Source organism: Enhydra lutris, unplaced genomic scaffold (genome assembly GCF_002288905.1).
Source record: "Enhydra lutris kenyoni isolate GAN:26980312 unplaced genomic scaffold, ASM228890v2 scaffoldscaffold22, whole genome shotgun sequence".
NCBI classification, from domain to species: domain Eukaryota; kingdom Metazoa; phylum Chordata; class Mammalia; order Carnivora; family Mustelidae; genus Enhydra; species Enhydra lutris.
Window position 1 is genome coordinate 26,671,592 of NW_019154106.1, and position 27,202 is coordinate 26,698,793.

The 27,202-nt window shown below is 46.8% G+C and overlaps 1 protein-coding gene across 1 annotated transcript in view; it reads right to left on the minus strand.

The window, feature by feature from the left end:
* LOC111149480 (CD44 molecule (Indian blood group)) overlaps positions 1–27,202 on the minus strand; it is an 86,409-nt gene that overhangs the window by 43,230 nt on the left and 15,977 nt on the right. Inside the window, 2 exon segments of the mRNA XM_022506573.1 lie at positions 4,883–5,016; positions 8,664–8,829. Of these exon segments, the coding sequence (XP_022362281.1) occupies positions 4,883–5,016; positions 8,664–8,829 (300 nt within the window).

A 27,202-nucleotide genomic window follows, 5' to 3' on the forward strand; every position in this document is an offset into this window, starting at 1 on the left:
ATTGAGATCTAAACACTCAGAGAGCTTTCAACTGGCTTTGCTTTGCAGGGAGAATGGATCCATTTGTGGATGATAACTTTTATACCGTGTGTGTGCATGTATGTGCATGCACTCCTGTGTCTGTGCACAAGATGGCAACTTATTTCTTAGACTGATTTCTCTCATTGTTGCTTCTTGTCAAAGAGGAAGGGAGAAAGGGATGGATGGATCAATGGATGAATGAATGAATGGATGGATGGATGGATGGAGGCAGGTCGGCAGACTGCTATCACAAGGAAGGCTGTTACCACAAGCATTTTAGGTGTTCTGCCATAAATCGCGAGGTCCTCATAACATTGGACAGAAACATCAGTTCAACAAAACAGGGCTTTGTTGCTTCCCAGGTCCCAGAAGCTTCTTTCCTACAGGTAAAGGGCATGTCCCTTGACCTGCCTATTTCTTTGACTCATTGTGAAAACAACCAGCAGATTATTCACCTGGAGAAAACCAGGTCTTAAGAAAAGCCGTTCTTGCAAAGGCTAAGTAAAAGACATCCCAGAAGAGAGTCTCAGAGAAAGTCACCTCCTCAGTAAGTCCTCTCCTCACCAACCAATCTCAACCAGCCCCTTACCAATCCCCCACACATATCACCATCACATCTTTGCTTACAGTTCTCCTTCTGACTTACTGCTGCCTCACATTATCTTGTTCATTTTACATGATGGCTGTTCATGGCACATCTCTCAACCCCTAACCCCTGCTACCCAACCCCCTCACCTCCAAAGAGCTATAGAAGTTGAGTAGTGATGAATAGTGACCTTATTTATCTTGGCCAGAACATTTATCTATGATGGGGTCAGAAAGACACTCAACAAATACTTGTCGAATGAATGAAAGAGGAAGTACCGATATAATTCCCACAGGCCCATGCTTCCAGGAAACATACCTAAGATGTTAATCACCCCCCCCCAAAATGGTCTACAGTGATGAACAGGTCAAGAAATGTTTAGATGAACCATGAATGGAAATGCCATAAGAAACTCTGTTTTAAAAAGTTTAAGATATATCAGTTCATTTATTCATTTTAAGCATTACTCATGAAACTCATTACTCATTAAGCATTACTCATGAATTACTCATTAAAATAAAAAGGAGCAAAAAAGATGAACATGTTCCTGTTTCTACTTTTAAGGAATTCACAAGGTCATGGACGACAATAACAATTAATATTTCTTTAGATTTTTACAGTTTTCAAAAAGTGTTACCAATAATTTCCTCATTTGAAAAGCAGGGCAGATAGCCTCCCTGGGAGTTCGTGAAGAGTATCTACACTGTCTGCTCTGGTAACACCACCAGAAACCCGCCTGACCCATGAGAAGCTTCTGATACTTTATGTCGCACAGGCCCCGAAACAGGCCTTGGATTATGACTTCTTCATGGCAGGGGTGGAACCACTTTCCCCGAATTCAGGTAACAGTAGTGCCCTGGGAAGAAATTTCTAAGGGTTAGGTTGTGATAGAATGGGATACAATGTAAAAAACACTAAGACAGTTTTGGAAATCATTAGAGCATTTGCTCAAATGGACCTTCTTCATGCTCCAGTTCCCCTTAACTTTTAAAAAGAACACCAAACCTGGCAAGCACAATATGATGAATGGTGACCCAATTGTGCAATTAATACATTCATGCTCCCATGTCAGACAGCAGGGCCTCACTGACAATCTTTTATTTTAATGATTTAATGTTTAATGAACACAGCACTGCTGGGAGCATAGGGCTTGGTGAGATTTTCCTGAACCTAAGGAACTGTTAGAAAGACTCTGGGGCGGGCTTCCTGGTGGGCTGCACCTCTAAACTGTGCTTCTATTGCCTCAAAATAGCTGGGAGCAATGTTAATTACTCAGTCTAGCCAGTGACTCAGTGCCAGATAGAAAGACATCTTCCTCAACGCCTGATACATTCTAGATATCCAATAAATATTTGTCGAGTAAATGAGCAAATGAGTAGACAAATAAATGTAACATCTTCTCCTAAATTCTACCTTCAAAAAAGAATGAGGCATTTTACTGGAGGCAAACTCCAAAAATGAACTAATTCAAGCCAGTTCTCTGGGCTCTTAACACAGAAGTCACCAGGGCCTGAGACATGAGGCAATCAAAATAAAAATCATGGGGCCTTTCCAGGGTCTGCCTTATTTTCGTCTATAAACCACAGGCCACGTTTTACAAAAATACTGCTGAAACTGAAAGCATATGGAACCTATCTGCTAAGATTGTGCTGGTTCTGGTCCCTGTAGACCAAAAGGGTTTGGAGGGGGTCACATCACTGGGTCTTGACCACCTGCCTGCAACTCTCAGTTGGACCTTTCCGATGGGATGCTCTGCCTAGAACAGAAGGTTATCCAGATCCATAGTTCGCTTAGCACCCCTCTCATCACCAAGACATTCAGAATTTATTTATCCTTAGATTAACACTCTTCTCCAGCTTCTTTATTCTTTTGTTTCATCATTTCAATGAGATTACCTCCCAAGACAAGAAATATGGCCGCTGGTTCTTTCTCACCCTACTTGCCCAGCAGAGTCCTGACTGCATATAATTGATCCAAAAATACTCTTTTTAAGACTTAAAGAAAAACTTATAAAAGCAGTCTATCTTCATTAAGTAAACTTGGATAAAAGAAAAGGAAAAAATCTTCTCCTTAAACTACTTTAAGACAGCCATTTGGGTATGAACACACCTCCGGAAATTCTCCAGCTTTTCAGCTGCTTTAACACCTCCCTGCAAAGAGGAAAGTTAATCAGGAGGGTTCACTTCCTTCTCTGAGGCTAGACCCAATCCTGCGGGGAAAACTAAGGGGCAGGGAGACAAGTCTCAGTAGTAACTTGTCCACATGGTTGCCATTCCTGGTAAAACGGTGGGAGCTTCTAGTTTTTTGAGTTAAAGTTCTTTCCAGGAAGTGATACTAACTTTTTAAAACAGGGGAGACAATGTGGATTCACAACAACATAATTTATTGTATCCATGCCCTCAGCAAGATTCAGTGGGGGAAGAAAGGTGTAGTACCCACTCTCGAGTGTGCGTCCCACACTAGCCCAGTCTCATGTGACCAGCCCCTTCCTCTAAAACACAAAGTCTTCCCAAATCCCCCCTCTGACCTCTGGCACTAAGATAAGCTATTGAGACCACATGCTGCTCTGTGTCTGCTTCTCCTTTATTTGTATGTGGTTTTCCTCAATATCGTGTCCTTAGAACAGACATTCTGGGTATATGGGTATGGGAACTGGGTGGGGGCCATGCACCATTTTGCCTCATGGGGACTCTCCTCTTTTTGGCTAAACTCCATTTGCATTCCTTGTTCATATACCAGGGAATAAGAAATAATCTACAGTTTTCTTCTCTTTGTTGTGAGCGTCCCCCCAGAGGTTTAGGGACTTGCCTATATTTGACATAATGTATTGGCTTCAAAACACACCATTTCAACTATCAACCCTGAAACTTTCTCTTTCCCCTAATCTCTAGATTTCTCTTCTGAATTCCCACTTCCATCCCTACTTCTCACACCACAGTGGGTGGCCGGCATAGCCGAAAGCTACTGACGTAATCTCGCAATTACTTTGATGCCTACCACTTGCACTGAAAAACCCATGCAGATTTCATACTCTCCCACATGTGATATCTGTGTTTTTCTCATGCAAACAATGCCTTAAGTCATCACTGAATAACATCTGTGTTTGTCTCATACAACATTCTTTAACCACTTTTCAGCTAATTTAACACCCTCCTTCCCATCTCTAAGGAAAACAGATATGCCAGGAAGACGTATCGAATTTACCTCATGGTTCCATCTTCCCTTCACACGATCTCAGACCTTCCTGAGGAACAGAAGCCCCAGTTTGAGAAGGAAGTAGTCAAACAACATTTGATTGTTGGCATTCAAAAGCTTGACATTTGTGTGTTTGACCCTTCTCAAGAGACCCTGAAGATACACAATGTGGAGAATTCTTGAATTCTGCTGGAGCCTGAATTAGACTAATAAACATGAGTTTCTAGGGCAGTGGTTGGAAGCAAGTCCCTCTGACAGGCAGAGGGGCCAGGCCTGCAGTAAAGCACACACATCTTAACTTGGATTTCTTGTTCTCTGGTTGTCAAGGCTCTCAATTGTTGGGAAAGGAAACTCAAGAAGGTCAAAGGCCTACCGTACATACATCCTCCCAGCTTTCTCTCCAGGCCCAACATAGAATAAATACTTCTAAACCAAGCCATTTGGCTTGTACCCCAATACCATCATTAGGTTCATGTCACTTCCCGATTCAAAACCCTGCAGTGACTTCCCATCCCACTGAGAATAAAATCCACACTCTCTACCATGGCCTACAAGGCCCTATGGGACCCGGGCCCTGCTTACGTCTCTGACATCGTTCCTCAGCATTCCCCCTTCTGATCACTGGGCTTTATCCACCCTGGTCTCCTCGGTGTCCTCAGAATAAGTCGCAGTGCTCCCCCATGCCTGGCTTGGCACTGCTGTCCTCTCTGCCCATGGCTGTTCTCCCTGACACCAGTTGGGGCTCTCTCTCAAATGCACCTCCTCATAGGCACCCTCGCAGGCCACCTTCTCAGAGAAAAGCTTCCCTAGCACTCAGAAGCCTCTTCTTTGGCTTTCTTTTTTATAGCACTCATCACTTTTTGACTTCGTATGAGGTATTGACTCTTTCTCTCTTTCCTGTCAGCCTCCCTGCCTTGCAAGTAAGCACTCCGGAGAGAGGAAGCCTGTCTCCGCTACGGCTGTGGAGATATTCAATGAGCATCCGTATGTGAATGGAAGCTGCATGACTCCCTACTTAAGCCAAGACTGATGTGTGTCCAAGGCCACCCCAGACACAAAGACCATCCCCTTGGAACCAACCTGAGGCATTGAAGCAGTACGTGTCATACTGGGAGGTGTTGGATGTGAGGATGTACACCCCTGTGTTGTTGGCCGCACAGATGGAGTTGGGATGGATACGGGGGATCACCACATGCCCTTCTATGAACCCGTACCTGCAAAATGAAAGCGAGAGGTTATCCCCCTGCGAGGCTGCGATGGGGACTGTGTGACGTGCCATCAGATGACATCTCACACAGCACCCGGGGTCATTCGGTTCACCTCTGGGGATCATACAGGTTTCAACAACTGGTTACATGAAATCCAGAAACAACAGCCAAGAAAGAGAAGGAAACGGATCAACACTGAGGGAAGCAAGGTGATTTTATTTAGAGCTCTGTAAAGAGCTTTAAAAGAAAAAAAAAAAAAGATTCATGGAAGAAAAAACTGACTTTTTAAAAATAAAAAAGTTTTATTTAAATAATCTCTACACCCAATGTGGGGCTCAGACTCACAACCCCGAGATCAAGAGTTGCACACTCTACTGACTGAGGCAGCCAGGTGCTCTAGGAGAAGAAAACTGCTTTCAAATAAATTATGTGAGCAGCAGTGTCAAGTCAGTTTGAACATGTGGAGGGAAGCCTGAGTCACTGAGGTAAGATCCACTCTGGCTCTCTATCGCCTTCATATTTTCCAGAAAATACATCAGACGACCAGTTCCCATAAGCTAGGACTAGGTGGCTCTTCCTTTCAGTCCACACAGGTCAGACCTGCCTATTTCCCATCCTCTACTCTTCCTTTTCTGTGTCACCTTTCCCTGTGATTCCCTCCCTCCTGACTCCATTACTATAAACATGAAGCCTTGTTTATATGCTAGAAACACAGTATATTTTCTTCATGAGCATCCCAGGCATAATTTCATTGCCAGTGGAAGTAAATTGACTGTCATTAAAATGGGAGTAATAGTGATTAAGTAAGTAGATAGCGGTGCCTCATTTAGCTCAGGAATTTTCCAGAGGAAGCTCAGTCAGAGAAGTGCGTAAGCCCCCTCTGCCCTCACCAAGATGTTTCTGGGAGCATGATGGAGCCTGAGGCCCCGTGGGATACAACAGAGAGCACCCAGCCTCTTCAGTCCGCATCTCAAGCTAAGTACTCACTCACTGCACAATCTCTCCTGAATATAAAATGCCTCCAAAAATAAGATATGTGCAGTGAAGGGGTTGGTGGCAGGGGTACGGTAGAGAGGACCAAGCTAAATCCAGCAAGTTTCTGAAAATGCAATGCTGGCTAAAATGCATGGCGGTCTCGCCTTTTTAATCTTTGCTACCAGAGGTAACAGCTCACAGTTCACCATCCTGCAAGACCCACGGAAGTGGCTGTGAGTTTGAAATTTCTAAGCACACAGAACCCATCGGGTCCATGTCGCAACTGTAGCTTGCATGACTAATTCCTCCTCTGAAAGGACAGACTGGTTTCTCCAAAGACTCCTTAGTTTGGTGGGGAGAGAGAGAGAGCAATTAAATGTTAATAAGTTTCCATCTATCTGGGAAATGCTACCAATAAGGGATGGGCAGACAGAAGAGAGTGGCTGCTAGGGTTTTATCCGAGCCTATAAGCCTCGGCCACCTGTCTCAGGGCAGAGATCTGATTCACAGCGCCTGAGTGAAATTATGGAAATGCGTTTTGCAACTCTTAATACCTGCTATGGGTGGAAGGATAGATTTCTTTGGCACCGTTTTTCTTTTTCTTTCTTTCTTTCTTTTTTTTTTTTTTTTAATGGCAACACTCTGGTGAGCCTACTCCCCACCCCGCCCACATCACACTGGGAGATCTGTGTCACACTGACATTCTAGAATCTACATTCCCTTTTTAAGTTATGCCCCAGTTGTTGCCACCACAAGCCAACTGCCCCTTGTAGATGTCCCATCACACGTGAGTTGGGATATTAAAATTTATATATGTGTATATACTGCCCCAGCAAGTTGCTGTTCACAGGCAGGAAAGAAACGCTCAGCAAATCCACACATCGTGCTTCTGTCTCCCCCTCGCCCTTAGTCCCTCGGGAGGGTCATGAAATTCTTGCCCTGGGCTCAGATGAAGCGGAATTAGCCTCTGGACCCCTCCTGGTGCAAGCGACATGGCCCTGGGTGAGCTCTGGCATGTCTGCAAGCTTCAGCTGCTTCATCCATAAAGTGCAGGAATCAGATCAATGCCAGGTGTAGTCCAAGGATAGAGGGGACGTGGGCAAGTGGACAGCAGGGTGCGTCCCACCTCTACGTGCGTGGAGCTTAGCCCGTGGGAGTCTGAAGAACTCCCCTTACTTTCAGCAGATGGGAACATTTCTGTGTTTCCTAAGTATGTCTTGTCTGTATTTCACAACCCAGATTCAGTCTAGTACGTCTGCTTTCTTAGGCTATTGGCCGAGTCAGGGCCATATTTAAACAATTAGCCTTGGGAAGGGGATGCATGGATCTGCTCCCTGGCCCGCCCTGGGAGCAGCAGACAGAGCTTCTCCCTCTGCTGCTCTCGGGTTCTCCCAGACCTAGCTCTGAACGCACGCAGAGGTGCGTGCACGTCCGCCCTTTTTTTCAGAGCAGTACCGCTGAGTAGAACGTTCTACAGGAATGGAAATGTTCTGTCTAGAATCTATGCCCTCCAATCTGGCAGCCGCTCACCACCTGGGGCTTGTGGAGCAACCAAATGTCAACAGTGCCACCGAAGAACCAAAGCTGAATTTTCTTTGTCATTTAGTGCAAATTGCCACATGGGGCTAGTGGCTACCTTCTCAGTGCCATGTGGGAGTAAAGATTTTTCTTTCCGTTTTCAGGAAGAGAGACCCTGCTGCCACTCCTGATGTGTGTGCATCTTCTGCAAGCAAGGGCCAGCGTAGGCACGTTGACATGACATTTCATGGTCTGAATAAAGCCTTCCCCGACTTGACTTTGAAAGAGCAGCCTGTGTTTGCATGTGTGCGTGTGTGTTTAAGAGGAAGGGGAACCACTTTATCTAATGACATTACATTGCAAAAACAGGGGGGAGCTGCTGGCAGGCTGGAAACTTCAGAGCAGTTGTTCGGATTACCCAGAGCTCTTCTAGTGAAAACAAACCAACCAAACCACTTTGCCGTGGCTGTCACCACTACTAGCTCTTGGTGTCTCTCGCTCACCACAGGGTCAGCGGAAATTCAAACACACAGGGCCACTGCCTGCTGTGAGCGCCCTGAGCAGCATGGCATGAGCTGGGGTCCAGGGAGCTCTGTGATGTCCCATGCAAGGTCTCTCAGGAGGTCTCCTGTGTCCCTCTGACCACTTCCCTCTCACTTAGAATAACACATCTTAATAATTTTCATGTCCTTTTATTTCTGGTCAAGCCAGAGCAACACAGAAGAGAAACAAACACACGAGAGACAGAGAGACAGAGAGAGGGAGTTGTTCGAAAACGCTGCTTTGAGCCAAGTCTGCTCAGCCAAGACTCCACCAGGCTCATATTTATTTTAAACACTGTTATTTGGTTTATGTTTTCTTGTGGTTCCGACAATGATACTGCGCGCTGCTTCAAAGCTGGGAGAGAGCTGTGGAAGCACTTTAGGCAGGAGGATTCCAGCTGCTGACCCTTAATGGCCTCCTCTGGGCAACCCCACTATGATTCACGAAGATGTCTTTAGCCGGCTTTAACTTCCTGTTGTCCTACAGGTTCTAGGTTGACTTGGCCAAATTGATAGGTGGGGCCCACCCTTCAGGCAACCATCCATCAGCTGTCAGGGAGGAGCCTCCGAGGCCTAGGCCCCGCCCCAACGCCCCACCCCCGGCTTTCCTCCTCCTACCTGCAGGTCTCAAACCCAACGCTCAGGGCTTTCTCCATCTGGTCCATGGTGGGCAGGCTGCTGTTGAAAGCCTTGCAGAGGTCAGGAGCCTCCGTCCTGGAGATGCTGTAACGACCATTCTTCTCCACGTGGAACACACCTGCATATCGGCAGGTTATATTCAAATCTGTGGGATGAAACAGAAATGGTACATGCTTTTGCATAACTTATTTGGGAAGGGTTAAGAAGTCTGTCTGAGGGTAAATTCATTAAAAACAAAAACAGCCCCTGGGGCTAATAATACAGTGTATGTTAATTTTTTAAAAAGGTATAAATAAATAAATCTTTAAAAAAAGAAAAGAAAAGAACAAAACAGAATGTCTCCACTGGCCAGAGCTTTCAACATTCACTCCAGCATTCCAAAGCACCACACACTAAGCTCAACTCTGAGCTAAGACACAGTAAAGGAGCATCACTCTGGCATTGTCTCCATTGGGTGCTCTACAAACAAAAATTTTTTTTTTAAGATTTTGTTTATTTCTTTAACAGAGAGAGAGAGAAAAAGAAAGAGCAAGCGCACAAGCAGGGGGAGTGGCAGACAGAGGGAGGGGGGGAAGCAGACTTCCTACAGAGCAGAGAGCCCTATGTGGGGCTCGATCCTAGGACCCTGGGATCATGACCTGAGTTGAAGGCAGACATTTAACTGACTGAGCCACCCAGGCATCCCTACAAACACGTTTTTTAAAAGCATATGACTTTTTTCTGATTCTTAAAGTAATACAACTTGTAGAAAACCGACAAAATTCAGGGAAATAATGAAGGAAAAGCAAGGTTATCACCACTGCCAACACTTGAAATATTTTATCTTCTTTCAGTTTTCTGAATGTGTGTGTGTGTGTGTGTGTGTGTGTGTGTGTGTGTGTGTGTGTACTTCTGTACTTATATAGTTAAAACAGTACTAAATGTACAGTTTTAGATTTGGGCATCCTTTTTTCTACTTTATCTTATACCATGAGCATTTTCCCACAATCATGTGATATCCCTCCCTCCCTTGTAAACTCTAATGCTTCTGGTTGCACCCAGAATAAATGTCCTCTTCATGGCTGACAAGACCTACAGGAGCTGGTTCCTATCTCCCTCTTGAACCCTCAGCAGCTCACTCTGCTCCAGGCATAAACTTGCCTTCAGTTCCTTTGGACATTCTGAGCTCTTTGCTGCCTAAGAACACATTATCTACCATGCCCTCTGTCTAGAATGTTCTGTTCTCAGATCATCACGTTTTGTGTTTTAGCTCCACATCACTCCCTCTTAGAGGCCTTCCCTGAACACTGTTACCCAACCCACGCATCTCCCTCACTTGCCCTGCTTTCGTATCCCCACAACAACTTGTTTATTTATTTGTGCATTCAATTATTATCCATCTGCCCTTCCTGTCATAGAAGCTCCAAGAAAAGCAAGGACCCTTTACCTGTTTATTTGGTTTCTCTAATTCTTACAACAATGTGATGGACAGTAGATGTTCAATAAATATTTACTGAATGAATAAATGGTTCCTTAAAATTTCCTACAAAACACACCTTCCACATATTGACAGAGAGAGCCAAGATCAGTGGTTGGCTCCCAAGAGTTAATGGCATTTAAAACGAAGGCCAATGGCTATCAACTGGCTAAAGCATGATTTAATCCAAGGGCTCCTGTGAATTTTGCAGACATGAATCTAAAATCTCAATAAGGAGCTGAAGAATTATCTGCTTCTACCTGATTCTGTGAAACCATCTCACAAGGCTTCTAAACCATTAATAGAAAACTCCTTCTTTTTCTGGGGCTGTGTTATCATCCCTAGTTGGCACTCCAGTGAACTCCAACATGGAAAGGTGATGTCATTGAAACCGTCCTGGAGGAGTGTGATTTCTCCTGACCACGTCCTTGAGCCTCAAGTGCAGTCCTTGGCCGACAAAGAAGCTCACTGACATTTCTGCTGGGCCTACCATATGGTGGCCACGAGCCAGGCCGGGCACCATGTTGGTAGTTAGAAGCCAGCTCTAGATTCAGACAGAACTGCCTTTAACTGACTCTATCCCTCACTGGGGCAGGTCCAGAGAAAGTCAGAAGATCCTGCTTATGAATCAATGAGAAAACTGAAGCTCAGAAAAATGAGTTGCCCCAGGAAGTGAGCACTTCTATCTAGAACCTGTAGTTGATTTCCTGAATCTCAGCTGCTTTGTTCCTCAGTTCTGAGCTGATAGCCAGGGGAGGGGAGGCCTGTTACTGCAATGTCCTTGGGTCCCCAGCACCTCTGGGGTTCTCTGGAACCCCATCTTCCACGAATGCCAAGCAGTGAATGTATGCATGTATGTATGTGTTATTTATAGGCAAAGAAACTGAAGCTCAGAAAAATTAAACAATTTCCCCAAGTCAGCCAATGGCAGAGTTGGAATCCCATCTCGGGTCTGCAGAGCACTGAAACCCACCCTCCAAACCACTTTGCTGTGGACCTGGGATCCTTCCAGGTCATTAGAGCGAGCATCGGCTCTAAAGGGGAGAAGCGCTCCAAAACAAGGGCCATAGAAGGACAAACACACGGCTGGTGTTGGAGAGCTGAATCGACAACAACCGCTTTCTCCTTTCCGAGCAGGAAGCAGTTCTAACCACCAGGAAGCGGTGTCTGATGATTTACAAAATAAGATGATGAGAGAACTGTCAAACTTCTGTATGATCTTCCTCGCCTCTGAAAATACTAAAAGAAGAAGCAAGAAAGGGAGCTTCGATAAGACAGAAGCCTCCATCAGTTGCTTCTCTTTTTGTGTCCTTAGCTTGTGGGTCCATTTTAAAAGCATCAGTACTGAGTGGCCTGGAGAGCGCGTGTTTTTGCGTGATTCATTCCTTTTGGGGGTGTCCTTCAGCAGCTCACACAATGCCTGGCTGATGAGGGAGGAGGACAGCAAGGAGGGAACTGCACAAGGCTCTTTTGAAATATTGTTTGTTCTCACTGACATTTTCAGTTTTGGCCTTTGTCAGCCAGTCTTCACGCGGTGGGAAAACAGGCCGGGTGACGGCCCTTCCGGCAGCTTTCCTCGGCCAGCATACAAAAGGAAAACACAGCCTCGCAGTCAGCTTCTCGGAGGGGAGGCTGCTCAGGGGAGGCCGCGGGAGCGGGGTGATCGGCCTGTCCCTGTGTGGCCAGGTGGCCGCTGTCACTCCCGGGTTAAAAATAAAGTCTGAGGCCCAGACGGTGGTTTGGAGCCGAACGGCAGTTTCTGTCGTATTAAAATTCATTCTCGTTTACCAGCTGGCACCCAGAACATGCAAATGCAGAAGGAACCAAGACGTTTGAATAAAATGCCTTGAGTTCCATAGGCAGCCGCCTGCGTGACTGCAGAGACCCGACGCGCATGCGTCGTGTGAGCACGCCAGCTCGCGTGAGCGGCGGGAGTGCGTGCGTGGCTGCGCGTGCCTGCGGTCAGCCAGGACAGCAAGGACCAGGGGACCTCAACCTACGGCCACCCTCCGTGGGGCGGCTTACCCAGGGCCCGCCACATGGCAGGTAGCGGGTAGGGGCTGCCCAGGGAATGCGCAGTTCTGGGCAGAGGGGAAGCCCCACGGCTCACGTTTGGCTTCATTCAGCGAACGAGGCCGGATGGAAGTTCGCCACCAGGGCATATGCAAAGATGGCTTCCGAAACTTGCTTCCAGTCAGCTCTACCCAAGAGCCTTCTGAGTTCCTCCCTCTGGCTCCCTCTTGCCTTGAGAGGGACCAAGCCTTCAAGGCTGTGTAGCCTTTTATAATTTATGAAGACTTTCCAACACGCTTCCTTCACACTGACGCAAACCCCAATTACGACTCCAAAGGATACTAATTATACCAGCAGCAATAATAGCAAATATAGACTGGGCAGACACCCCTCTACACACTTCACAAGTACTCACTCATTTTATCCTTAAAACAACCCTATGAGGTAGATGATAATATTATCCCCACTTTACAGATACAGAAACCGAGGTACAGAGAAGGGAAGAAACATGCCCAGGTTCACAGAACTAGTGATGATGAAGCCAGGATTCAAATCCAGTCAGTCTGCCGCCATGCATGCAACACATTACCCATTGGGCTAATACGGCCAACTCCAACTGAAGTAACTTTTGATGACCTCCCAGCCTCCTCAGTGCATAGTCTCTCCAGAATATTCCCAAGGTTCAGGGAAAGTTAGAACAAGATCGAGGTGTGAGTAGCCGTGGACCACAGATGACTGGACAGGCACCAGCATCTCCGGCCATGGCCACACCACGAACCCCTTCCAGAGAAACAGGACTTAACACGTGTGTGTTTTTCTCCTGAGAAACAGAGGCTTCTGTGATTCGGGATCTGTGGTGACTCAAGAGGGCTAATACTGCATGGCCAATTGCATCTCTCACACAAGCATTTCCAGCTGAAAATAAGTCAAGAATGTTTTCCGTTGAGCCCTCTGGTCTCCCATAAATCTCCTGCGTCATGTAACAAAGAAACGGTACCAAGTCCCTCCATCTGAGAGACCCAACAGGCAACATTAACTGTTCAAAGCCACTTTCGCATTCAGGGAGGAGTCTCTCTGGGGGGAGAAGGGCCACCCAAGCCATTGGAGTGCTTGTGACTATAGGAGGGACAGAGGGGTCATGGGGTCCAGTGCCCAGGGTTTCTCAAGAAGAGGTTTGCCAGGGACCTGTCAGGAAGTCTAGAAAAAGGTGCTTTCCAAGAGTCTAACCTACTCCCTGGCACCAGACTTTGGCGTACTGAGGACCTCCCACATCTGGGTTCGAATCTTGACACAGCCCCTTGCTCTAGGCTACATAGCTAGTTAGTTCCTTCCCCTCTCTGACACTCAATTTTCTCAATGGATGATGATACCAACAGATCCCAGTTTTTTTTTAATTATTTTTATTTTATTTGACACAGAGAAAGAGAGTAATCACAAGTAGGAAGAGAGATGGGGGGAAGCAGACTCCCCACTGAGCAGAGAGCCCAAGGTGGGGCTCGATCCCAGGACCCTGAGATCATGACCTGAGCTGAAGGCAAGGCTTAACCCACTGAGCCATCCAGGCGCCCCCCCAATCCCGGTTTGATAGGTGATTGGCAATTAATTAAAGTCAATGGTGTTGCATACCTATTAGGCAGCTTATATACTCCAGCTAATTTAATTCCCACAAAAAGTGCTATGAAGGAGGCACTAATGCCAAACCCTTTTAGAGACAAGGGGACAGAGGCACAAATAGATTCAATAACTTGACTCCAGTCATCCAGGTAGGAGAAGCAGGGATCTAACTTTGGTGCTGGGCTGCCAATTAACTATGCAGGGTTCTGGGGTAAATTCATTCTTACGCGGATAAATCCTAGCTGACCCATATAATACCATTAATCTTACCTATATTTTCCACTAAGCCACAGATCAAGGAAAATAGGTCTCTCTAGTAAAATTGGCCCAGCACATTTCAAAACCTTGCCAAGTGAGATTGCAAGGCCGGAGACGAATGGTTTGCCTAAGTCACTCCCCGCAAGTGGGAGAAAATCACACCATCTGCTGAGAATAGAGCACTGTGTAATTTTTCCCTAACTTGCCATTATCCATGTGTCTGCAAACTTTCTTGAGAGGTGAGTGGGGTGAGGGTGGTCTCACAGTTGACTAGCGATGGAGCTGGGTGACAAGAGGTTTTCCACCTTGAATCCACCAGTTGGTCTTAAAGGGGTGTCCATAAGCCTTCAATGTTGTGTGCAAGCCTATGTGTGTATGTACATCTTTGTGTGCACTTGTGTACATGTAGAGGGGTTTGGGTGGGACAGACTCCCTAGGTTTCACTGGTTTCTCAAAGAAGTCTGTGAAATGAACAGGTAAAGAATTATAAGGAATTAGGATCACCCCAGGTTTCTTCAGTAATGAGAGATTCCAGGATTCTGGAATTTCAGAACTTCCTTATGGCCTTGTGACAGCCCAGGCTGTATGTCTCCCTCCACACTGTGTCCCCAGTACTCAGCACAGTACTGCCTAGAGTAGGCACAGGCTGAACAAATGAATGACTAAATGAGTGAATGAATGAATGAATATGGAGATACTCTAGCCTGCTCCCCAAAACTCAGGACAAGCTGACTTGGGAGGTGCAAAGAACATATCTCAGGTCCAGTCCCCAAGTGACATCTAGAAAATCACCAGCTGGGCCTTGTTGAGAATTCCTTGTCAGACGTTTAAAACGTCTTTCCCACGAAGCACCTGCTTCTGAGAATCTCTCCTGTTTTCCCTGGAAGTGAGGGTCTCAGAGAGCCACTTTAAGTGTTGGAAGTGGCTTTATCGGTCTGAATTCTGGCTGTAATTTCTGCAATGAGCATCCTGTCATAGGACCGTTTCTACGGTCAGGTCTGAGAGATGACAGTCATGCTTCGTGGCAGGTGGAGGCCAGCAGAAGATGACACACAGTCGTCCTGTGCCCAGAGCTTCCTGGTCCTCCGAAACAGACTTCTCCAGATAGTCCCAAATGAATTCATTGCTTCTCCATCACGAGTCCCCCAGATGTGCCTAGTACCTATTTGACATCTCCCCAAGAGGGATAAGGCAGAATAGGATTTTTTTTCCCTACTGATTTGGTCCCAGAGTCAGCTATGTGTCTGGGGGAAATGGATTTTTCCTGAAGTTGGGAATAGGGCCAGCTCTTGGGACCCGGCGCCTGGTATAGTTCCCATGGCCACAAAGACAAGCGTCATGACTCCCCCATTGCCAACACAGAACCGTGTGAGCTTTTCAACGTCTGCACCTCAGAATTCATTTCATTCTTGCCACCATTCCATGTGGTTGGCACCTTCATTTTCCCCTTTTAGGCAGGAGGTAAGTGATTCACAGAGAAGATAGGAGGAACCAGAGCTTGTAAGCAGGGGCTACGTTTCAGACTGGGCAGTCCAGCCAATCACACTGAGGTGAGAACAGCACCCTGTGTGTGAAGAAGATGCTAGAATACAGGAAGTCACTTATCCTCCACGGGGTTTCTCAAGTGCAGAGAGGTGAGCTCTACAAGAGCGCTCTGGAAAGAGGAATTTGAGCTTCCTGAATATTACTGTAAGATCAGAGGTCCCTTGATTCTGGGCCATAAGACTCAAGAGGTCAGGGCCTTTGCTCAAGAACAGGTTCTTCAAGAACCTGTTTGCTCAAGAACAGGTAAGGCTTCAATGGAGGCCCTCCCCAAGGAACATCCACCCTCTCCCTCAGGAGGAGATTCGGAGGTCTCCCTGTTCACTGGCTTGCCCCAACCATGGGCTGCCTACCTCTTACTGATTCTACCTGTGCTGGTCTTGTGATCCCGTTGGTGGCTGAGAATTCAACCTGAGCTACAGCCTCGGGCTTCCCCTGACCTTTACAGCCTCTGGCCCATCAGGCAGGGCAAATGAAGAGAGGAGCTTGGGACTTAGGGTTGGCCCAGGGCTGGGACACCAGACCGCAGGCTGTCCCTGTGACATTTTGAGATGTTTTCTGCCCAGCCCAGAAATCTCAACAGACCAAGCTAAAATGCCAAGCCAGTCAAGCCAGGGATGGCCCTTCAGGCTAACTGCGTCTAACACCATGAGCCCCTGGGAGGAGGTGGCAGGCAAGCTTCTCGGGTATTGCCAGCCGGAAGCGCTGGTGGGTTCCCCCACATTTTTCATTTTCATAGTGTTTATCTTGAAGTAGCCAGGATTCTGTTTCTGTCTTCTGATTTTGCTGAGCTCATGTCTAAAAAAAGATTACACAACTCACAAACCTAACCGAACTGATTCTGATTAGAAGCAGGGAGGAAAAAGGCCAATTTTTTTTTTTCCCCAAGCATAATGGTTAATTGGATCGTCTATGTTTAAAGCCAGGTGGGGCAATGGCAGTTTCTAAGAGAAAATCCAGAATAACTGAGCATCGTCCCCCAGCCCGTTGTGAGAAAAGCAGGGCCTTCGAGGTCCATAACTGTTAGATTCCTGACTCCTCGTCCAGTGCTCTCACTCCTGAACTGCTCTTATAAAAGGCCTGAGCAAGCTGTTCCCAATAAAGCCACAATCTACTGTCTTAACAGGACACGAAGAAACCATTTTATTCTTTGTTTCTTTGATTGTCTTTAAAGCCCTCCAGTTTCTATCCGGGAGCCTTCCTAGCTCTTAGGGCCCCTGCTGCCACCCAGGCCCGCCAGGCCAGAAGACTGGCAGCCTTCCTGCTGCCCCCACGTCACTCGCCCCCATCCCCTGACGCCCATGTGATGAGTGCCTGGTGAAAGAATCTATTGTTCAGGATCCACTTCCGAATGAGGCCAAACTCACACTCAGTGGCCGAATCGCCTTTGGCTGCCCAGTGCAGACCATGAGTCTTGGGTGACTCAGTCTCTCCCGGAATTGCCCCCGGAGGTGGGTGAGGGTTTAATGAGCAGAGAAAATAGTCATACACTATCATACCCAGAGAATTTCCTCCAGAAATGTGTCCTGGGTTGCTTTCAACCGAGCTATTCATCTCTTGGCACTTAGAAAGGAAATGTACCCCAACTTCTTGGCGCCTGGTTATATCCCCTGATCTTTCAGCCTCTTGTCCATGGACCATAGAGCCTGTCATGGCCGCCAACACCAAACCAGCAGGGGCCCATTACCTCTGCCCTCTCAGATGAGAGTCCAAAGGGATTTCTCAGTCACTATCCTGACCCTTCCATGGAGGCCTCCACAGGACTGACCCAGTGGAGCTCTGGAGTTGTTTTGCAGTCTGAAAAAAGACCCCACCCCTGCCTCCTTGTAGGGTGATGGGAAAAAGGGAAGGGGACAGGGTGGAGAAAGGCTGGATCCTGGATCCAAAAGAATCTTTCTGGCAAAGGAGAGTGTGTGTCCCAGCACTGTCATTTCAGTACACAGCTCTGAAGGTCAAGCAATCTTCAGTGAGCGAGTCTCCAGGAAGAGAGAGGGAGAGAAACCACAGTGTGTACACCTGCGTGTTGCCATGGCGATCAGGAAACACTCAGGTCTGGCCTTGAAACCTTTGTTTTCTTCTTTTTTTGATCATATCAGTTTTAGCAGATTGACTAACACAAAGCCAGGATGTGGTAAAATGAAATGAGAAAGCCTCTCTGGGACCCACACGGGGTTTTTCCTGCTGCAAGGAGGGAAAAAAGGGGTCCCACTCTGGTAACTACATTTGCTTGTCCTGGTGTAGTTATGATTCTGGCTATATCACCTCGTTCTGGTTCAGCTTTTGCTCGGTCTGCTGCCCGTACTTTGAGGAACTGGCTGACTGTACTTAGTTCAAGGGAGGCCCTTCATGAATGCCGAGGCAGACCAAGGCTGTCACACACAGGTGGGAGCTACATTCAGGGGGTTAGCGGGTCACTGATACGCTTCTGAGCCCCAGGGCCCCCACCTGGGAGGAGGAACTGGTTTTAGCTTAAATCCTGTTAGTTATAAGCTACATGACCTTGAGTAACTCACGCTAGCTCCCAGGTTCACACCTCACCTTCCTCCCTCCCAGGACCAAATAAGGACTTAGGGAACACTTGGCGCCTGTGGGATAAGGGGGGGGGGTGATACGCACTCCAGGGACAGTACTGAAATCTCAGATAGCTTCTCAAAAATCCAACATTAGTTTAGGGCACATTTGGGCTCCAAGCCCTGGGGAACAGACAGATGGAAGTGTAAGCCAGCCTTAGTGATCTTGCCATGTGGGTGGCTTCCTTCTCCAATTCCATTTCCCAAAGCAGTTCTGTGAGGCCCAGCAGGTAAATGCCACGGACCCATTTTTCAGATGAAGAAACTAAGGAACAAGAGATTCAGAGACTCCAAGTCTTACAGAACCTGAGTAACACCCAGACCTTGACTCAGACTGTCAACTTCTTCCAGTTTCCCCCCATTCTTGGCAGGGCTCACCTTTCCATCTTGGATTGTCAACAAGCAAAGGGGAAAGGTGAGTGCTAGAGAGAAACAATCGTTTTCAGACTGTCCCTTACCATGATGCCTTAGGCAGAGCCACAGTATTTAGGACAGGTGAAAGCAGACTTATTCCAGGGGCAAGCGGGAGTGAAGGCAGAGGAGCAGACCCCAGATCCTTGATCCCCCAGCTGCTCATTCTTGCCCAGCCCCCCTGCCACCCCACCAGTGGCCCTGACGCTCTCCACAACGCTCTGGGAGGCTCACTCTGGAATTCTCTGGAAACCAATCATAGCAATGATAACCAATCGGTAAGGCCAGCAATGTGCCAGCAGCTCCAAAGCATTTGGAACCCTAAGAGGGTTAGTCACTCCTCGTGATAGCTATGGAAACACAGAGTCGGAGCGCTAAGTAATTAGCACAGGCTCACAGCTCAAAGGCTGTAGCCCAAGTGAAACGCAATTGTGTCAAAATGCTTTACAAGTGATACAAGCTTAGTATGACTATTTTTGTATTTTCCCCCCTCAGTCTCAAGAATAAAATTACCTTGCTTTTTAAAGTTCAGCAAAGATTGTCCCAAGCCACCCCCACCCCCTCTCCCCCCATAGAGAGGAGACAGCACAGTCTGATTTTCCAATGCTATTCTACAAGGATGGGATTGGTCTACAGTGTACTCCACAAGATTTCTAGAGTCAGACATGAAGGTGAACTGTTGTCCTTCAAGATAGCACCATCCAGATAGAGGGGAACAAGATGGCCACCAGTCCCTTAGGAACCCAACCTCACCACACAGCCCGGTGCCTCTCCAACCTGGATTTTATTTCCTCTGGCCTACCTCTTTGAGCATCTTCACAAGTGTTAAAGGACAGTTTCTGGAGTTTACAGAGCTGCTAGTCTGAGTCACACGTTAGTCCAGGAGCCATAAGAGACTTTACACCTGTGACCCTCAGAGCATCTTCAAGAAGTCAAATTATCATCCCCATTTTGCAGACGAAATAAGTGAGATTCAGAGAGCACAACTGACCCACCTGAGTGGCAGGGGCAGGAGTCAAGCCTGGCGATGACACCTGGTCTTTGACATGAGTCAGTCTTCTTGGGGCACAAAGATGGCCACACTGGGGGCCTGAAACGCAAGTGTGCTGTTGCGTGTGATTGGGAAACGTTTGTATGGGCAGCGGATCCAGCAGCCTGGCCCCTCGTCTCTTTGCCACCGCACTGCTTGACTCAAGGAGCTTCCAGGCCAGTTTCCAGATAACACCCCTTGCCAGAGAGTTTGCAGGCCACTGGGCTCATATTTGTTAGTACCAGGAAGGTAGAGCGGGCGGACGGGGGCTCCTACTACTGGCTCCTCCAAAGGGGGTAACTCACAGACCAAATGAGATGGGGAGGATTTCACAGAAAAATTGGCCCTGCCCTGGGACTTAGGGAGCCCGTGTCCTAAACAGAGCTGACCACCCCAGGACCAGGACAGGCTTGATGAGCGGCCTGGCTTTCCACTTGGCTATGAGAGTAGGTCATTACTGCCACTCTTCCCATGACAGTTCACACACCCCTTAGACTGCTAGGCTTTAACCTAACCGTTTTAGTAACTCTCTCTCTCCTCTCATTCCTGCTGGCTCTGTCTCCCTCTCAGGTGCTAAAGTGAGAAGCTGTGGGCATTGTTGGGATGCACGCACAAGAAGCAGGCTCTCCTTCCCAGTCCAAGAACCCAACTCCTATTAATTCTTCACATGCTTTTAAGAGTAACACAAATGTCACAGAGCAGAAGCCCTATAGAGGGAGAGGCTGGATGGTAGGATATTTTTAAAAATCTGGGCCAAACAGATTTCCAGGATCGGTATAGTTGCAATTGCCCCGTGAGCTAATAGCTTGTAATTCACACCTCTTCCTGGGCTTTCCGTCTGTGAAATCTCATCTGTAACCACACATGCCAGTCTTGAATGCCAGGCTCCAGAGAACTTATTGCTGACAAGCTTTTAAATCTGACTCAGGCCACGGGGTTTGGACCAAAATCTTACCACTTCATGTTCAACTGTGGTGGGCCAAAGACAACTTCCTGCTTTTAAGGAACAGGGCCCATGCACAGAACTAGGAGCCTTGAAAGTAGAGGAAGTAATAAATGACTCTTCTGTGAAGTTGCTAAAAGAAATAGGACTTGATTTTCTTCAAAATAAATGACCATTGGACATGGCAAGAGACCATACCTGGTGAAAGTGAAAGCTCCTTTTCATGATGGACATTTGAGAAGTGCTCTAGAAACATCAGGGGGAGGATAACTGAGCCTCTTCCTATGAGATCTTGGCCTTCCAAATCACCATTAGTATCCCCAGGGCATGGTGCAAGGCATGAATTCAAAACACCTTCTAGAAGGTGCAAGTGTTATGTACCTGATATGAACCCTGGGAGCTAGGTAGACATACAAGGTCCATGCCATCAAAAGACCTTACCTTTTAATGTGGGGAGGCAGACAATATATGGGTAAATGATTAATATATAAGTAAGGCAATTTGGGGTACTAATAGTGCCTCTTAGAAAAATAAAAGGGGGTTCTAAAATAGAGAGTGATGTGGGGCCACTTTGTCAGGCAGTCTGTGTGGTCTGACATTTCTATAAATTTATGGATGTATTTTACTCATTTTTATGGGGCTTTGGGTGTGATCAGATACCCAGCCAAAGGAAATTACTCCCCCACAACACACACACACAGATAAAATTAGATACGGAATTCATCTTTGCCTTCCGGGGTCCACACGAGACATCCCTAGGATTTGGGCTTAGGAAGGAAGACAAGAGAAGCTTGGAAGGTCCAGTCTCCAGCAACTGAATAATCTAATTTCTGAGATGAGAGTTCCACTGGGGTCCTAAGCTGGGGACAGAGCTGGCAGAAGGGGGTGCATGAGCCCAGAATCCTGGGATCATGACCTGAACCAAAGGCAGCTGCTCAACTGACTGAGCCACCCCGGCGCCCCACAGTTTCTTAATCTTTAAACCTCAGTTTGTTAGTGAAGTGAAGGTAATGCCTACCTCATGGGGTGACTTAAGGATTAAATGAGGGAAAGCACCAAACACTTAGCAAAGGAACTGACACCTAGCAAGTGCCTGGCACTTGTCAATATTATCCAATCATAACGTAGTTCCAATATAAGGTCCCTCTTACTCTGGCTTCATTCTTGATTAGCTGGCCAACCACCCATTGTATCCTTGGTGACAACCACTCGGGACCTCCAGCTAACCAGGAACCAGGAGCCTAATTCTCCAGAGACATGCCTCTTGCTCTACATAATTCTGTGCTGTCCGACAGAGAGTCTGTCTGTAAAACTTCATCCTAGGAAGGAGCCTGCCTTGAAGTGGGTTCCACTGGGATGACCCCCAATTCATCTCTGTATCCCCAGTGTCTGATATACAGTGTGGTGTCTGACAAATGTCCCTTTGGTTTCAGTGGGAGAAGCATTAGGCTGAGAATCCAGTGACCTGGGGTCTGGAGCCAGGCATCTTCCTGATACACTGCCAGTCCTGGGAGAAGTTACTTTATTTCCCTGGGCCTGAGTTTCTTTATCAGACAAGCAAGAGTTTGGATCTGGTGACCTCTAGGTCCCCAGTCGACCCAGTCCCATCTCTAGGAGAAGTCTATGCTTCTTTCTAACTCGCTCCCCTGACCTTCCCCCTCCCCGACACCCAGAACCTGAGTGGCTCCTTCTTGCCTGCAGGACCATGTCTCTGCATCCTGGAATCCAGGCAGCAGCGGTGTAACCTGACAGTAATGTGTCAGGCAGGGTACATGGCCAGCAGAAAGAGACAATAGACAACACAAGAGAGTGTCACCAGCATCCTGCTCTCAAATTACGCCAAATAAACGCCTTTGAGCACTCAGAGGTTAGAGCCTCCCCATCGATCGAAGCTGGAGGGAAAGAATGGTTTCAATTAAGAGAAACGCAGAATTACTGATTTCCTTAGAGACACTCCTCCCAAATTACTACAAACAGCCCCAGTGCTCCCTACTGTGAATTTCAGTGTCAAGGGCCAATTCAAACCATTCTTCAGTCATGAGACAATCCTCAAGCAAGGCACTCTCAGCAGCCCCACCTCTGCAGAGGTGGTCTTGGAGGTCCCACTACCCCCGCCAAGAGGGAAGGGAGGGAAGTTCCCACCACCTCCTTTCCTGAAGATAGCTCCCAGTAGTTCTAAATTGTTTCAAGGCCCTTCCTTTTCAAGGAGCCAGAAAAACCCAGACTCTCAGGAAAAGGAGATGCTTTGAATTTTCAAGACCTCCACTTATGGGGATGGAAGAACAGGATTAACTCCCCATAAAGTGGAGTGGAAGCTCGTGGTGTAAGGTTGAAAGGGAGAGGGGAGCTCTGGACTGAATTCCAGCCCCACCACATAAGAGCTGAGCCATCTTAGGCAAGTTCCTTCACTTTGATGAGCCTCAGTTTCTCAGCCTATAAAATGGCTCTGATGAAAATCAGTCGATCATTTATTCAGTGGCTATTTGCTATGTATATACCTCAAAAAGGAGTCTGTGGGAGTTATATAATAAATATGCATGAAGCAGCAGCCTTGGGTTTGGTTCCTAACAGGTGCTTAGTAATGTCAATCTTTTTACTTTTCCCACAGGGATATAAATCTTGGGACGACTGGCCACAGCTCTCCCCAGTACCGTGGACATTCCTAGGCTGTAAACTATGATGTCCTAACACCATGAAAAACCATTTGTGCTTTGATAATCTTCTGTTTCAGCCTGAACAACAGTCCACAGCCATACTCTCATGAAATTAAAAGCAAAACAAGAATCCAACAAAAATGCAAATACTCCTATTAAAAGGTGCAAGAGCCTTAGTCACTCCTCAGGTGTGGTTGGGAGTGGCCAAATCTTCTTTTCTTTAGAGGATAGCAGAATTAAGCAGTTAAAGGTAATTAAAGGTCTTTTTGGAGATGAGAGAAGCAAGCCCCTACCATTCTTACCCACCCCCCCCAGGACTGATGGCCAGACACTCTATGCACCTAGAATTTTCTCTCCATGCATTTGAATTTTCCCCCGCAACCACAACCAGGAAATTCCAAGCTTGGGCTTCTAGGGAGGAAGCGGGCTCTGGGAAACTCCAAAATTTCCAGAACGAGAAGGAAGCTCCTGCATTAAACCGCCCCGAAGGGCCCTTCTCTACTGTGAGGCTGGAGAACAGTCCTGCAAGATGCTTGGACCTGAGAAGGAGGAAAATACTCCCTCCTCCTCCGGCCCCACCACCAGCTCCCAGGACCTAAGGCAGGAAGAGGCCGATCCTGCTGAGACACGCAGCCTGGGAGACTGGCTGTCATTTCGAGAGGCAAGACCAGACCTGCAGTGCATTTCCCCATTCACTTTCACCATCTACTGCACTAGCCAAGGTTCCTGGAACATCCCATGGGGCTGGATCGGCTCAGTCATGGCTGTTGCAGTCAGCGCACATGGGGGCCAGCTCTCTGGGGTGCCCTCCTCACCAAAGTCAATGTGAGTCCCCTGGCCGATGTTTTGCCCAGAAATGGAATGAAAACCTTCCAAAGGCAGCTGGATGCATTTCCCAAATGTAGCAGCAGGAATGAAGTGAGGGCTGCATGGTGGAGGGGTTCCAGGTCTAATCCTAACAATGATCACAAGGATGACTGATGAGCGCTCCCTCCATGCCAGTGGTTCTATGAAGGGCTTTGTGCAAATGATCGTCTTAGTCCTGACCCCACTGGACAAGTAGGTATTGTTATTCCGTTGTAAAGATGAGAAGACTGAGGCTTAGAGACATTATGTAAATTGCTTAAGGTCACATAATTAATGAGCAGTAGGACTCCAACGGAGGCCTACCTCTAGCACCCATATTGTTTTCTGAGCTGCAGGACACCAGACTCAGCTTCTCCCTGGGCATCCCTGACAGCCAGCCCTTGCCCCAGGCCCTGAACCTTGGGAACTGGAACAAACATCCTCAAAGGCAGCCTTTAGAAGCAGGTCAGAAACCTGGCTTTAAGAGACAATGTTTCCTGCCGGCCTGTCTGAAGTGAGGTCTGTTTCTGAATGTCTTCCAGAAGGTATGGGAAGCTCATTTGGAGAAGAAACCAAATTAATTTTCCAGTTTTTAACAATGCAAACAATGCAGAATATAAACGTGGTTGTTGACTTTTGCCTCCCAAACAATATAAAGAACAGGAAGCTCAAACAGATAATAGGGTACATTTCCTGATTCCTGAGAAACAACCCCTTAGGAAGGCTGGGCCTTATCTGGTGCCACTTGTTTGAGAGAGCCTCCCCAGATATGTCCCAGAGGGAGTGCAGAGAGAAGAATCTAGAGGACCCAAGCTTGCTTCCCCCAAGCCTTGCTTCATTTTTCCTGTCTAAATGGAAAATGTTTCTCCTTCATCTTTCACATCTACCTTGAGTGGCCAGACAACCCACACACTCAGCTTCCCTTTGGTGCCCTTGCAGGAAATCATGGTCAAGACTGGAAGATGCCAGCCAAGGAGGGAAGGTGGGAATTGGGGTGGTGTGTACCATGAATGAGTATGTAGGAGAATGAGAAATGTGACCTGCTTGATGACCCTCCTTTGCTTTTAAGCGCTTGTCTCTTATTCCAATAGAAAGTTATTTCAATAGATGATAGATAGATGATAGAGATATAAATAGGTAAGTGATAGATACATAAATAGATAGATGCACAGATAGGTAGGTATATAGATGATAGACAGATACAGAGTGTTGTTGTTTAAGTTGAATTTAGAGATTACAGCTGAATCCATGATGGTAAACCACAATCCCACAAAACCACCCAACACTGAAGTGGATACAGGCCTTCAGAAAAGAGAATTCCAGCCCCAACTTCATTCATTCAACAAAGTATCATTCAGCCCCCATGTGTTAGGCACAGGGATCAGGGCACTGAGCAAGGTAGGCAAGGTCACTGTTCCAGTGGAGGTTATGGTCCAGAGAAGATAGACATTAAACAAGTCAACGACATCACACAATAAATGTTGTAACACAAGTACAAGGTGCTGAGTGATTAGTCCAAAGAGAAGCCTCTCTTCTCCAAGGTCATTGCTGTCCCCAAGGGATGTCTCTCTAAGGAAATGCTGTTTCAGCTGAGAGCTAAAGGTGGATTGGAACTAGCCAGCCAGTCTCATGCTCAGCAAACCTCAGGGTCAGGAAATTCACCCTCAGAATAAGCCATAAATCATTTGGTTTAATAGAATCCATTTCCTCTAGCTCCTTCATCATTAGATACCAAAAACAAGTGGTCCCCTTCCTGTGTAAGAAAGGACCATATCCTTGAGGTCCACATTAGACATCCCTTGAGCTCCTCTTCCCTGAATGCAGTCATCATAAAACCTTTAATGATATTTACGTGGAAAAAAAAATGGAAAACAAACGAACTAAATCCCGAAGTTTCCCTCCCATACCACTATATTCATGAGCCAGCTGCATGGAGGCAAAGTACTGTCCCAGAAAGCCCTCCTGTTCATCGTTGGGCTTATTAAAATGTTAAGATGTTAGACCTTGAACTTCAGACTCAAAGAAGCTATATTAGGAATGAAATAGCAATTTCATTCCTGCTTATGAAAGAGCATTATTAATGTAAAATGCAAGAATCAATTTCAGACTCCTTGAAAGAAACTCAGGTCCATCGGAAGCCAACACCATGTGGTGACATGGACATCAGCTCCAGGAGTAGAAAATTAGGGTTCAAATCCCAAACCTGCATTAATTAGTTATCTGACCTTCAGAAAGTCATTAAACTTATCTCCTCTACAGGAGGATAATAATGCTAACCATGAAGTTAATGTGAGGGCCAGGTTATATAATGGAGCTGAAAACACTTCACACACATTAAAACACTTGAGGAGTGTAGTTATAGAAAAGGAAAGCTAACCATCTCCCTTGGAGGTGATCATCTCATAATTTACAGGAAGAGATACTCATTCAAGGTCATAGTCATTCTTTTAAAATAGATCACTACAGACTAGTGGTCCTCATGCATGGTGTGGCTCCAGCAGTCCTGAGATATCTTGCAGTCACGTGTTTCTAATAGTAAAGTGCTCAAGGACGCACACAATTGATTACCTCTTGTAAATCATAACAGTGTTAAGGTTACTCCCCGATAGGCTTTTTGGGGGAGAGAGAAAAGGATAGAGTTACAGCTATTATGATCGGGTGTAAGCCGCAGTCCATCTAAGTCTCAAAATGCAGTGTGTCCCCCACATGAACTCTATCCATTAGGTGTGTCTTCTCAAGAAAAGGCTGAGGGTGTGGCTTAGGAACACAAGAACTTAGCTTTGCTTTTTTTTCTTTACTCTATGTATGGTCTCAGACCACAACTCTACCAGGTGGGTGGACACCCTCCAGGGCCTTACTCATCGTAACAGACATTGTTATTAGTGCAACAAAGTTCTCTTAATTGAATCTTGATTTTGTTCAAAATCCCTAACTTATGCTTCAGGGGGTGTGAGGTCCTAACTCCCAGCTCCAGTGGGTGAATCATTACTGGTCTAAATCAAGGACTGTGGTCAAAGGTCTCCTAGCCAATGATTGGCTCTGCATGAGCATTTCATGGAATGTGACCCCATTCTTCCAATGAGAAGTAAAGGGAAGTCAATTAAGGACTTCTGGAAAAGCCATTCCTCCAATTTTCTAGAAGAGACGCTTGTAAATAAGCATTCCTCCTTCTGCTGCTGGA